Below are 15,446 nucleotides of genomic sequence, written 5' to 3' on the forward strand. Positions count from 1 at the left end.
TATAGAAAATCAAGGAGTCTCCAAACTCCTGAATAGCATTTTGGAAGAAAATGGCGGGCCATGAGAATTTTGAGTGATTCAACATTTATTTGAGGAGAGAAAATATGATCACTGTAGGGGAATTCAAAGAGGGGATGGTGGAATGATCTGCGTATTTGGAGCATAAGATTCCGGGTCTTCTTGAAGGCCGCTATGAATGTAAAAATGTCTGATTCTATGAGGGTATGTACCTGAAGTTCCGAACGTTCAAATGAACGAAATGAAAAAAAAAAAAATATTTTTTTTCTGAAATTAGCCAAGCGTAATCAGTTCAGCTAAGCATAAAAATGAGTATTATACGAAAAAATCTCAAAAAAATTTTTTTCAAGGGTAAAACACCTTGAAATTTAATGCAGATGGGGGCAACATAGAATATGCAAAATGACCGCCTTCATACACTTTTTTATCCACTAAAAGATAGTGTTAATTTACCATGTCGTAAAACAAGTTTTTTTTCAGTGGGGTAAGAGCCGCCGGAAAGAATATTTAAAACCACCCTCAGTGTATCAAAATCAGAAAATCGTCAAAATGAACGCCTTTATACAGTTTTTTTTTCGAGTTGAAAATACTTTTAATTTAACTTGTTATAGAACCTTTTCTTTCAGGGGGTAAGAGCCACCGGAAAGAATATTTAAAACCATCCCTAGTGTATGCAAATCAGAAAATCGTCGAAATGACCGCCTTTATACAGTGTTTTTTCGAGTTAAAAATACTTTTAATTTACCTTGTTACAGAATAAGTTTTTTCAGGGGGGGTAAGAGCCACCGGAAAGAATATTTAAAACCACCCCTTGTGTATGAAAATCAGAAAATCGTCGAAATGACCGCCAAGAGGTCAACTGAAACCAAGGCATTTCGAGCGTGTCCCGCTTAGATCGCGGGAGGCTCAATTATAAATAAGTATAATGAGAAAATTCATCAATTTAAAAAAAAGTGTTGATATTTTGAATAAAAGTTTAAAAAGGTAGTCGGGTTAGCGACGGCCAACTTCTGTAAATACCCCCCCCCCCCCCCCCCCCCCCCCCGGTATATGGCGAACACAAAAGGAACATTATATTACCGTTGCATCACTCTTAAAAGGACCACTAAAAAGACCTTGAAAGGATCCAAATCTCTCTGACTATCTCTGAGACTAAATCATTCAAATCGAACCTGCAAATAGTCTCAAATTTTTAATCCTGAGCACAGATCCCTCTTGGAATAGGCTGCTCCTAACCTCAAAATATCAATAAATTGACATCGCATTTTACTTCAGCAATGGAATTTGATGACTTGGGTTGAAATGAATACAACACTTTACATGAATATTCCTTAATGATAATGTTCACATTCATATAAAATAATAAGTTATAACTAAAAATATTAACTGAAAACTAAAAATACTATCTTGTTAAACTAGTCTCACTCAGAAACAGAAAAGTATCATTGAACTGCTTGCACTTCACTTTCGTCATAAAACCAGCTTCATAAAACTTATAAGCTTTCAAACTTTTATGTGCTTTCACTTGTTTTGCAGTGTAATAACTGTGAGATTCAATAAAATATGACACTATATCCACTATTGTCATCGAGGACACTGAGCTTAAATTTGCACTAAAATCTATATCTCTGAGTGTATATGGATCAGTTTCGATTTTTTCAATTTTTTGATATATCGGGCCTTGACATCTCCTAAAAATACACAGGAATAAATACTGCGCATGCCAGAGATATCCATGTTCGGACACCTCTCAGCCTGATCACCCTTGTTAGGTAGTGTGAAAGTGAATGGGTGAAATTTGAATTTCATTGTATGTATTTTGCTATTAAAGCTACGAATGAAAAATTTCAATTTTAAGACACTTTTTTTTAATTAATGAATTTTGTCATTATACTCTTTTATAATTATAACTTATATATTAATATACAACTTTCTATTTGGATTCAAAAATGTTGTCTTTTTGGCGTATCTCATTTCATTTACGAGAAACGTATTAATTCCAATTTTAACCATTAAAAAAAAGTTACATATCTGAAATCATCAAAACCTGTAGATTCCGAATTATTATGTTTTAGACTGTTAACTATGAAATTTAAAAAATCTACTTCTGAATTTTAATCTGAAAGCTTAACAAAGGACCCTTGAGTGTCGGTTACTCTATTGATATAGCTTCTGCTTGTTATTTGTGATCGAATTCTTATTTCAATTTCAGCCACTGTGTTTGTTATTTATGATCGTATTTCTATTTCAATTTCGGACAGGACATTTTAAAACCTTTAAAACATTTAAAAGAACTAGCTGGACCCTTAAATATATCTACTTGAGTGCCTGCGGAGAATTTCTCTGAGCTTCTCTGACCCTAGAGAATCTTTAGAATAAAATCAGAGATTTCTATCGGTAGGGGTAGAAATTGCTTTTAATAATTCAGGTGCATATTATTTTAATTATTTCTGTTGTATGAGTGGAAATTAGATTGTTCCAAATTGGTTTGTTCCTAATTCTCATGAATATCGCCGGGAAATTTTGTCGAATCCACACAAAAATAAATCAATTTTGTTTTGAATAAAAATTATATTTAGAGGTGGCGCAAGCCACACGAAGTTTTCCATGTATTTCCCTTCCTAGAACTTTACGCGGGAACGTTCCCTGAACGTGTAAAATGTCCGCCACTTGGGAACGTTCCAGTATTCGATAAGCTGTAAGTGAAATGTCAAAATTGATGTCAGTTTATGGTAACAATATTATATTACAATGTAGTATATGCGATACTTCAAACTCAAAAATGACATCTACTTTTACCTATCTTTTCCGGCTTACGAAATGATTGTTGTTAAAAATAACAATAATGGAAGATTCCCCTCAGGTTTTAGTGGAAAGTTCCACTGGTACGTTCCAAAGCGGCAGATATTTTACACGCTCAGGGACCGTTCCTTGAATGTTCTACTGGAACGTTCCGAAGGTTCCCGCGGAACGTTCCATGCTATTAGGCAAAAGAAAAATAAGTTTTTGTAAATTTTACTTAAAATCGTCAAGATAAGTTTAATTTATCTGAAACTTGAAATTTTTCTTCGCAATCAACCACAGAATACAAATGAATAATTAATTTTTAATAACAATCCCCATAAATCTGTTTTACATGATCCTAAAAAAAACTTCGTAAGTGAAAAAATGAGGTTTGCGAGTTCTTGGCACTATTTATGATTTTCTTGCGTTTCTTTAAATGCAAATTATCTATGGCACATAAAATACTACTTGATGTTTAAGGAGAATGTTTAAAGAATTTATTATAACTAATTTATTATAACTAATTTATTATAACTAATTATAGCTAGTAAATTAATTCAATTTAGCAAAAATCATTATCATCTTCTGTATTAATGCTAGATAGTTGCGGTTTCTTCTGAAATGTTTGACCGTCTCTATTCACTTTTTACTTAGTTAGTCTATAACTACACAGGCAAACGAAAAAAGGTCTTGTCCACCAGACGAGATAAATATAAATTTAAACACCGAAAACTGTCCCTGACACAACTTCACGCTCACCTGCAAGACAGCGCGCCTTCGCTGGCTTCGTTACCTCAACAAATCTGAGAACGAATCATTCTACACATCCCCTTTCGGGGCAGTTGTCACTGTCACAGTATCTGTCAAGGCAGCAGGATTTTGTGCTACAGACTGATATCCATGCTCGAAGAATGACTAACAAGTTCTATGTACCGGAAGCTGAATACAAACAATTTATGTCGAGAACATTTTATAGTGTTTTAATTTTTTTTTAGGGAAAAGATTGATTAAAATAAGTTTCTCGTAGCGCATCTTTCTTCTCTCGGCAAAAAAGTAGTATCTTTTACTGATTCTGTAAAAAATAAAAAATAAGTTGATTTTGCAGACAAGGAAACTTACTAAATATTTTCACCTCAACTTTGTTCGAAATACAATGTTTCTAATATTTTAAGATGGCAATTTGAGATCTTGTCCATCAAATTATTCTTAAGACAATGTGCCATTTAAACTTTATTGGTTGTGATAAATAAAAAAGTTATAATTTTGTTGAGCAAGCAGTATGAAAATTATATTACACAATTTTCAAACGCTTCGTTTATCGAGGGAATTTTGAGGTAGCCCAAATTCCCAGTAAAAGAAATGGTTGTTAGCATATAATGAAGTTTTCTGAAAAGCATGACCTTAATTGAATTATTCGTTAACAAAATAGAGTTATTCAAATAGCATTGATCAAAAGCGTGAGAGATGTAAACTTTGGAGCCTCGACCTGCTCGACAACATCGTCGCGTCAAGTCGTTGGGCCCCTGTACTGGCATCATTTTAGTATATTTATTTATTTGTTTAGACTATTAAATAAAAATGTTATTATCAAACCAGAAGTAATTATTCTTTTATCAGTGTAAAATCATTAGGTATTTACATCTTACATTACATATACGTATTTACCGGGTGATTACAAACATTCAGAAAAATATATCTTACAACACAAATTTTTAAACAAAATTATAATTTTTTAAACAAAAAAATTTATTTTCCACAAAAGAGACGGGTTATTTTTTCCTTAAAAGATTGACTACAACTTAATTTTTCTGGTTTTCATTAAAACTTAATTTGTTAGTAATTATAACAATAATTAGTTAAAGAAAAGTTTAGCACGTATTCAGTACTTTTTGTAAAAATAATACGAATAGAATTTTCGAAAATCTTATGAAAAACATAATAAACCGATATATCATTAGAGATTAAATAGAAATTACGTCTGATTTCTTAATTGAAAATAAACGGGAAAACTTAGACCAACTATTTTTAAGTAAATAGTTACGCCTTAAACTATTCTTTCTATAGTAAATTTATATTTTTTTCCAAAATTTGTTAGACTTAGTAATGTGGCTACCTTTTTTGATTTCATAAATCAAGTTAAAAATTGAGTAATGTGCTTGACTTTATACTGAAAACATCTTTAATATTTTTAATGTATTACTCAATAAAAAAATCCGGTTTCCATTATTTCCAGCAGTTTACAGTAGTAGATACATAGAAAATATACCCTACATTTTACTTATTCAAATTTTTACGAAATAAAAATAATTAAGAAAATAATCTTTAAAATCAATAATTTATTTTTTATTCACTTTCATAAGGATTGAAATTTTGATCTTCAAAGACAGTATGTAAAAATACCTTGTTTTTCTTTACTAATATTATTAGTCACATTTTATTTATTTCTTGATCTCTTTCTACCTTCCGTTGAAATTTATTGCAAACTTGACATTTAATTTTAATTATTTATTTTTAATATTTATAGATATATTTGCTCAGGAATCCAATTCAATGTTCTTGAAATTTTGAGCGAAATGTAATACTTTCCTAGCTAATCATCAAAATGAATTGAAGATGCACTCGTTTTCTGTTTACATTATTTCTTTAATGTACACCTATTTTAAGGACATTGTTTACAAACATAGATGTATTCTAGTTGGCTAAATAGCGCGGAGCAACCGGACTCTGAAATTATCACCTCTCACGCGCTCGGTCAATGTAGAGATCCTCAAGGGAGAGTTGAGACACGGGGTACTCCAAATCTGATTGGCGTCGCTGTACCGGCACTAGTTAAACTTTTATGAAATTTGATTGGCATGATTTGGCGCTATTTTCAAATCACAATTTTATTTTTAAACTGATTTAATACGGAACAGAGACAACACTCAAACAAGAATATTATAAATTATTGGGAAGCTTAGTTATTAAGGTTAGGGGGAAAAAATATTCATTTTGAAATACATATCCTTCAAAATTTTCATAAACAAAAGAATTAATAAAAAATAAGACAATTCGATCTTTTCGTGCCCCATGAAAATATGAAAGTTTCGGTACAGCAGCGACTATTGGAGGGAAAAACTTGTCTCAACTCTCCCTGGAGGATCTCTAGGTCACTGATATTTAATTGCTCCTATTTTGTTAACCAATGATGAAATTAAGGTGATACTTTTCAGAAAACGTCATAATACTTAAGAGACATTTCTTCCACTGGAAGTTTGGGCTTACGCAAAATTTCCTCGATAAACGAAGCGTTTGAAAATTGTCTTACATTATTTTGACACTGTTCGTCCAAAAAATGTGTAACTTTTTTATTTAACAAAACCAATCGATTTTCCATTGCACGTTATCTTAAGGGCAGATTAGAGGACAAGCTCTCAAATTTTCATCTCAAAATATTAAGAACTTTGTCTTTCGGACAGCGTTGAAGTGAAAATATGTACTAAATTTTCTTGTCTCAAAAATTAAGTATTTTTGATTTTTACAGAAACGCTAAAAGACACACCTTTCTTGCCTATTAAAAAAAGATGCGCCATTAAATTTTTTACAAATTGAAATGTTAAAGTGTTGAATTTTCAAAAACTGATTTTCAAGCCATCTGGGGCCAACTCGAGCGGCCTGAAGTGGTCAGGCAAATTTTATGCGTGGTTATCGAACCCGGAGTCTCAATTCTCAATCAAAAAGATCAATTTTTAACCAAATAAGATGAAGTTTCAATAAAAAACTTAATTTCCAATCAAACATTGTATAGTTCCTTTTTTAGCAAAGAAAATTAGTTTTCAACTAAAAAAATTGAAATTAAAAAAAAGCTGAATTCTATACCAAAACAGATGACTTTGTTATCCAATAGTTAAATCTTTTACAAAAAAATCTGTTTTCAATCAAGAGGATTAATTTTGTACCCAAAAAGAACAATTTCAAAACAATGGAATTATCAACCACAAAAAATTAATTTTCAATTTAAAATATAAATTTTCCATCAAAAATGGTATAACCGAAACTTCTTTTGCTGAAATTATTTTTTGATCAACTAAAAAATGAATTTTAAACATAATAATTGTATCCTCAATGAAAAAAAATGAATTTTCAACAAATCATTTTTCTACAAAAAAAATGACGCATTTTCAACAAAATCCATAAACTTTCAAACAAATAAATGATTTTTTAACTAAAAAAAATCATTCTTCAACAAAAATGATTTTGAGTATATTTTACCCTTGACCATACCTACCGTTTGGAAACCACAAAATAGAAGGTGCATGATCACCACTGTAAGTTCGTGTGTAAGCCGAAAATGCACAACTCGAACTTCGGTTTCTCAGGTTTTCTGCTGCACGATGATTGCCGATCTTAAAGCTTCGGAAAACTTCGGTGGTCTTCTATTTACATATCGATTCCGATTTGAATGAAATGGAAGAAATTGGCGATTTTAATATCTCACAGGATTCTTAATTTCATGCATGCTTCGATTTTGAGGTTATATTTTTTCAGGGGTATGTAGTATGAATATTATTACTATTATATATATTATTAATGTTAATATTATAATTGTCAAATATTAATAAATAGTTGACAAACTTTCAATAGAAATAGTTAAACTTTCAACTAAAACAATGAGTTTTCTGCAAAAAAAAAGGAATTTTGAGTGAAAGACATAAATTAAAAAAAAAAATTTTTAATTGTTTTCAACAAAATAGTTAAATTTTTTAACAAAAAGTTACATTTTCATCCAAAAAGCTGAATTGTATACTAAAGAAAAGGCATTTTTAATAAACCACATGAATTTTGCACAAAAGAAATTTATTTTCCACCAAGACTAATTTTCTATACAAAAAATTAATGTTTAACCATAGTTAAATTTTCGACAAAAATGATTAATTTTCTACGAATTTGTAGTTCAAAAAATTAATCTTTAACGCAAAACAAAAAGAATTTTCTACAAAATAGTTACATTTTCAGAAAACAAATTTTTTCAAGTAAATTTATGCATCATAACAAAAACTACATTTTTAACAAAGCAGTTACATTTTCAACCAGAAAAGATGAAAAAAACGTTAAAATACTTTGAAATCGCTTTAAATTATTGTAATTAATTGAAAATTCCTTGGAATGTTTTCAAACATCCTAAAATATTTAAAATCTCTTGAAAATTCCTTGAATTTTTATAAATACCCTAAAATATTTAAAATCCTTTAAAATCTCATGCTAAATTATTGAAATCAATTGCAAATTCCTTAGAATCTATTTAAATGTCCTAACGTATATCAAATACTTTAAAATCTCCTATTAAATTACTGTAATCAATTGAAAATTGCTTGGAATCTTTTTAAATTCTCTAAAAATTCTCAAATCCTTCAAAATCTTTTGAAATCTCTTGAAAATTTTTAAAGCTCTTGAAAATATCTTGGAATTTTTTAAATACCCTGAAATATTTTAAATCCTTTAAAATCTCATATTAAATTTCTGTAGTCAATTGAAAATTCCTTGGAACCTTTTTAAATCCTCTCAAATTTTTCAAATCCTTCAAAATCTTTTGAAATACCAAGAAATTTGTTTTAAAATTTCTAAAGTACTTTGGAATTTTAAAAAATAACCCTTCCAAAATTTTTGTAATTCTTTGAAATTCCTGTAAATTATACAAATACATTGAAAATTCCTAAAAATCTTCTAAAATATCCTCAAATATTTAAAATCCTTAAAAATCTTTTAAAATGTCTTGAAACCTTTTAAAACTTCAGATTGAAATTTAGAAAAGAGAAACATTTCAAAACGTTAAATATTGAAATGTTTTTAGATTAGAGTTTTTAAACTGGGATGAATAAAAATTGTTTGTAGATCAGTTAAACTATTAAATAAAAGTTTTAATAGAAATTACTCGAATTAAAGTTAAACGATTTTTGTATATAATTATAAAATTATATAATTTTTTTTAAAACATACTTTTAAATTTTGAACGCTTTCAATTTATCTATGATTACTAATTTTTTGTAACTGAACTTCCAAGTTTACAATGCAAATTTTGAAGACTTGAATCCCATCGAGTTGAAAATTATTCATATTTCATAGTTGAAAATGTTCGAAAATAAAATTTCAAAAGCTTTGAATTTTTGTTTATCACATTTTCAAAACTCTAATCTACAAACATTCCAATATTTAACGTTTTGAAATTTTTCTGTTTTCTAAATTTCAATCTGAAGCTTTAAAATATTTCAAGAGATTTCAAACGATTTTAAAGGCTTTTAAATATTTGAGGATGTTTCAAAAGATGTCAAGGAATTTCAATTTATTTTTATAATTTAAGGGAATTTCAAAGAATTAGAAATAATTGTAAAGGGTTATTTTTAAAACTTCCAAAGTACTTTATAAATCTTTGGAAAAAGGTTCTTGGTATTTTAAAAGATGTCAAGGAATTTCCATCTTATTTTTATAATTTTAAGGAATTTCAAAGAATTTTAAAGAAGTACCTTAAAAATCTTTTTAAAAAAGATCAAGGTATGTCAAAATATTTTGAAGGTATTGCAATATTTGAGAGTATTTAAAAATATTCCAAGGAATTTTCAGTTGATTACGGTAATTTAATATGAAATTTTAAAGAATTGGATATAGCCTAGGATATTTGAATAGATTCCAAGGCATTTCCAATTGATTTAAAAGATTTTGAACAAGATTTTAAAGTATTTGAAATATTTTAGGATGTTTTAAAAGATTCTAAGGAATTTTCAATTAATTTTTTATCTGAAAATTGTACTATTTTGTAGAAAATTCTTTTTGTTTTTGTTTAAACTTTTTTTTTTAACTACAAGAAAATTAATCTTTTTTTCGAAAATTTAACTATGATTAAACATTAATTTTTTGTATGGAAAATTAGTCTTGGTGGAAAATAAATTTCTTTTGTGCAAAGTTCATGTATTTTATTAAAAATGTCTTTTTTAGTATGCAATCCAGCTTTTTGTTGAAAAATTTAACTATTTTGTTGAAGAATAAATTAAAATTTTTTTAATTTATGTATTTTATTCAACATTTATTTATTTTTTTGCAGTAAAAGAATTCTTTTATTACAAAATTTAACTATTTCAATTAAAAGTTAGTCAACTAGTTATTAATATTAATATTATATAATATTATCCAGACCATGTACACCTGAAAAACATAACCTCAAAACCGACGCATGCATGAAATTAAGAATCACGCGAAACATTAAAACCGCCAATTTCTTCAATTTCTTCCAAAGGAGGATCGAGATATAAATAGAAGACCACCGAAGTTTTCCGAAGCTTTTAGATCGGCAATCATCGTGCAGGACAAAACCCGAGAAAACCCGAAGTTCGAGTCACGCATTTTCGGCTTACACACGAACTTACAGAGGTAATCATGCACCTTCTGGTTTGCGGCTCCCAAACAGTAGATATGGTGGGGGTAAATTTCTAGCTCGATCTGGCAGCATTGGCTGGTTCGCAGGTAGTCGTCGGCGAATTTACCATGGCCCCACGATGCATTCCCGTTTCCGCTTTCATTGACTATACGCAACATGTGACTCAGTGGTGGGAGTTGGGGAAGTTGCGATAGACGAATACCTTGGCTTGTAATAAACGAGTGTTGTGATAAACGAGCTTTAACTGTAAATAAAAAATTCCCTGGCAAATCCAGGGTTTCCAAGTGTTCCAGGTAGGGTAAAAACCCTGTATAATCATATTTACCGAAAATCTTGAGTGAGTCTGTCAAAATTCACCCTCCAGTAAATATTATTATCGCCAGGATTGCCTAGCAAATTTTGTGTAACTTGAATTAGTGCTTTCAAATTGAGATTTGGTAGATTGAAATCAGGTGGACCGTCTTCGCTACGTTTGTCAGAGGCTATGCTGCGCATTAAAAATTGATTTTGGACTAGAAGTTCAAACTTTTCTTTGAGAACAGGCACAGTGGACTGCCTTTCAGCTGAAATGTATAAAAACAAACAAATGAAAAATCTTTCGTTCAGTTTTTTTTTTTTTAATAAAACAAAATCTAAATTTGGTACTCTTGTCACTCAAGAAATTCTAAAGATACAAATCAGGCGGTGGTCACTCACAATGGCGAAAGTGTCTGAACACACTTTGATCCAGACTGGGTCGACTCCCATGGGCGCGTTTGACCACTTATAGCGACACTAGCGTAATCTACAAGGAGGTGGCAAACTAAAGCGTATCCATGTGTTCGTGTACGGAAATGTGCATGTTATTTGAATGTGTTGCATGAATTAAAATTAGAGAAAATAAACGAATGAATTCAAAATTATACAAATTTAAGACGAAAAATGTGTAAACACTGTTTCCTGTACCAATTTTAGGCATAAATTTGTACAATTTTGCAATCATTCTCCAATAAATGAAGAATTACATAACACATGAAATGTAACCTTTTTTCAACATTTTATTTATTCGCATTATAATAGAGAAGTAAAATCAGTGACACCCTGGCACAGCACAAACATTTCAATTTACTTTAAATTTGTTTATTTTTTAATTTCCTGATTTCACTGATTTCACTTCATACGGCGAGACACAACTTTTTTGAACTTAGCAAAATTTGAAGTTTGTTGACGAAAACATAACATCAACGAACACTAGAATGGCGGCGCCAAGATATTTTAAGAAAATATTACTCCCACTTATGCCCCTGCAGTAGAGCCATCTACAAGGAGGTGGATAACTACAAGAGTATATGTGATCACACGCGCCCATGGAAGTCGACTCAGCCTGCTTTGATCCCGTTAGGAGTATACATCAGATGGCGCAGTAAGATGGCCCACAGTAACCACGGTAACTGTTCGTTGTTGTTTTTGTTTTCACCAGCAACATACTTCGAAAAATAATGTCACAAACTTCTTTCTTCATAAAAATACATTTTCATGTAGAAAACAGTACAAAAACACCTGGAAATGCATAAATAATTATTCTGACAATTATTTATGTACTTCTACTTGTTTTTATATTGTTTTCTGCAATTTGTTTAGTTTTTAAGTCCATTATCTGAAAAGTATCTGGGTATTATCACGATTATCTGAACGGTCGTCTATTATCTTATCTTAGGGATATGAGTATACGTTAGATGGCTTCAACGTCGACTTTGTTGCGACACATCTGAAGCATTGAGTGACCACCGCCTGATACACATGGTCAATTGTGAATGATAAGCAAGAAAGGCGATAATAATTTGCTAGAGTTTTAGCTTTTAAAATGTATATTAAATATTTCTGTGCTATAAACAGGGTTCACAGCGCAAGAAGGACTGAAACGGGGAAAGATTAAAAATTATTTTTAGATTTAGAAATTGTAAAAATTTAACAAATTGTATAGCTTTTGAATAATATTAAATGATTTTTTAAATTACTTTTGTCATTAAAGAAATTATATTTTTAAACTAAATATACTTAGTTCACTGAAAATCTATTCACGGTGATATAAAAAAACCAAGAAAGTCTAGATTTTTTAAATAAACTAATTGAAATGTTGTAAATCACCCTCATAATTAATAATACTTCCTCTTCTAAAAATTACTTCATTAATAATTAAATCGTGATACTTTTGTAAGTACAATTGAGACTCCGAATTCTATAACACCGTATAAAATTTGCGTGGCCGCTTCAGGCTACTAGAGTTGGACCCTGATGGCTTGAAAATCAGTTTTCGAAAATTCAACGTTTTAACATACCATATCGCTTTGTAGAAAATTTCATGGCGCACCTTTTATCTCTTGGAAAAAAGTTGTATCTTTTACCGTTTTCCTAAAAAATGGAAAAAAAGTTAATTTTTCAAACCAGCAAATTTACTCAATATTTTCACTTCAACTCGCTCCGAAAGACAAGGTTTTTTATATTTTAAGGTGACAATTTGAAAACTTGTCCTTAAAACTGTTCTTAAGATAATGTGAAATTGAAAATGTATGGAAAATGTATGTATGGTTTTATTAAATAAAAAAGTTATTCATTTGTTTGGCAAGCAGTATCAAAATAACGTTACACAATTTTCAAATGCTCCGTTTATCGAGGGAATTTTGAGTAAGTCCAAACTTACAACGAAAGAAAAGTTTATTAGGATATAATAAAGCTATCTGAAAAGTATTATCCTAATTTAATTATTCGTTAACAAAATAGGATCATTCTAATAGCATTGATAGAGTGGCGTGATAGGTGATAACTTCGGACCCTCAACCGGCTCGACAACAGCCGTCACATTACATCGTCTGGCCCTTGGACTGGCATCATTTTAGTCTACGAGGTGTGTTCAAAAAATAAGGTGACTTTATGGTTTTCTCAAAAAATATTCATTCCTCAATATTTATGTTGTCCCCTTCAAAGTAATTCCCCTCAGATATAATACACTTGTGCCAACGCTTTTTCCATTCATCGAAGCACTTCTGATAATCATTTTGTGGTATAGCCTTGAGTTCTTTCAGCGATGCAGTTTTTATCTCCTCAATCGTTGAAAATCGATGTCCTTTCATGGGTCTCTTCAGTTTTGGGAAAAGAAAAAAGTCACTGGGGGCCAAATCCGGTGAATATCATTGTTCACTTCAGTCAGCATCTCCTGAGCGATGGTCATGCGATGGATCTTTTGATCAAAATTAAGCAGTTTTGGAACAAATTTCGCTGACACACGTCTCATGTCCAAAACGTCCGAAAAGATAGCATGGCATGAGCCAACCGATATGCCAACATCTTCAGCAACTTCTCTGATGGTAATTCGGCGATTTTTCAACACCATTTCTTCCATTGCTTGAACGTTTTCATCTGTTGTTGGCGTGCTGGGACGTCCAGGGCAAGGTTCGTCTTCGACATCCTCTCGGCCTTCTTGGAACAGCTTGTAACACTTATACACATTTTTCTTACTCATAGTAGACTCACCGTATGCAACTGTCAACATTTTAAGAGTTTTAGAGCACTGGATTCCATTTTTCATACAAAATTTAATGCAAACTCTTTGCTCCACTTTTTTCGAAAGAAGAAAATTGCCGAGCACACCAAACCCTTCTAACTTTTTACGCCTCTGCCAGAAAAACAACACGAGCTATATAGTCAAAACTGTGAACATATGATCGTGACGAGTGTACCAACACAACAAAACAAAAAATTTAAAACTTGAATGTACGTAGCCCGCGAAAATTGAAAAGTCACCTTACTTTTTGAACACACCTCGTATTTATTAATTTTTTTACACTATTGAATAAAAATTTTAACATAAAACGACAAGTAATTATTTTGTTATCAGGGTGGAATTATTAGGTATTTACATCTAACATTACATTACATATTTACATAGTGATTACAAACATTAAAAAAAATTTATCTTACAACACAAATTTTTAAACGAAATAATCATTTTTTTAACAAACAAAAAGTTAATTTTTTACTGAAAGAGATGAATTTTCAACCAAAATCATGAATTTTCCAGCAAAAAGTTCATTTTCAAGCAAATAGTTTAATTTTCTACACATAGCTTATTTTTTCTTTAAAAGATTCTTTAAAACTTTATTTTTTTCGTTTTTATTAAAACTAAACTTCTTACTAGTTATACCACTAATTAGATAAAAATTGTTTAGCACATATTCAATACTTTTTGTAAAAACAGCATGAATAGAGCTCGTCGAAAATCTTATGAAGAACATAATAAACTGATACATTATTATAGAGATTAAGTAAAAATTACGGCTAATTTCTGAAGTGAAAATAAAACGGAAACACCACATAGACTGTGCGAATTGATAAATTTATGCTTCGAGATGGGAGACGTCCCAGACGATTGGAAAAAAGCGATTATCGTACCAATATACAAGAGAAAAGGAGATAAAAGCGAGTGCAATAATTACAGAGGGATTAGCTTATTAAGCACCGTAAGTAAAATATATTCAAAAATACTTATTCGTAGGGTAATGAAAATAACACAAGCAAAGATTTGGGAAGTTCAAAGTGGGTTTATGCCATGAAGGTCATATACAGATCAAATATTTAGCTTAAGGCAAATAATAGAAAAAAGTTTGAGAGTAGGAAAAAAAGTTTTCTGTGCATTTGTTGACCTAGAAAAAGCTTTTGACAAGGTAGATAGAAGTAAGCTTTGGGAAGTCCTGAAAGAGTATGGAGTGAATGGATGAATCCTTCAAGCTATAAAAACAATATATACAGGTAGCAAAGCAAGTGTAAGAGTGAATGGGAAATTCAGTGACTGTTTCGATATTATTCAAGGAGTTAGGCAAGGATGCGTTATGTCTTCATGGTTATTTATATTATTAATGGACAAGTGTTTAAGAATGGCTCTCTTCGACGAAGAGGGTGTGGATCTCCAAACAGTAAGGGTACGTGCGTTAGCGTTCGCAGATGATAAGGTTGTTATGGCAGAGTCTATCGAAGACTTACAAAGAATGCTGAATAAACTAGATGCAAGCATGAAGAGCATGGGCCTCAAAATTAACGCAAGTGAAACAAAAACTATGGTGTTCGAAGGAAAGAGTGAGAAAACACCATGCAATATTTCATGAAATGATGAGAGAATTGAACAAGTTGATAAGTTCGTATACCTTGGTAGCTTATTTACTAGGGACGGGAAGATAGATGAGGAATTAGATAGACGAATAAA

General features: G+C 30.6%; 1 protein-coding gene across 3 annotated transcripts in view; it reads right to left on the reverse strand.

Moving 5' to 3' along the window:
- The window catches only part of LOC117172366 (DNA-directed RNA polymerase III subunit RPC3), a 32,354-nt gene that overhangs the window by 10,942 nt on the left and 5,966 nt on the right, over positions 1-15,446 (reverse strand). For all 3 annotated transcript variants that reach the window (XM_033360218.1, XM_033360220.1, XM_033360221.1), the window contains one exon: positions 10,536-10,773. In XM_033360218.1, coding sequence (XP_033216109.1) covers positions 10,536-10,773 — 238 coding nt within the window. The remainder of the gene's footprint in view (positions 1-10,535; positions 10,774-15,446) is intronic.

This window comes from Belonocnema kinseyi, chromosome 5, assembly GCF_010883055.1.
Source record: "Belonocnema kinseyi isolate 2016_QV_RU_SX_M_011 chromosome 5, B_treatae_v1, whole genome shotgun sequence".
In the NCBI taxonomy this organism is placed as follows: Eukaryota; Metazoa; Arthropoda; class Insecta; order Hymenoptera; family Cynipidae; genus Belonocnema; species Belonocnema kinseyi.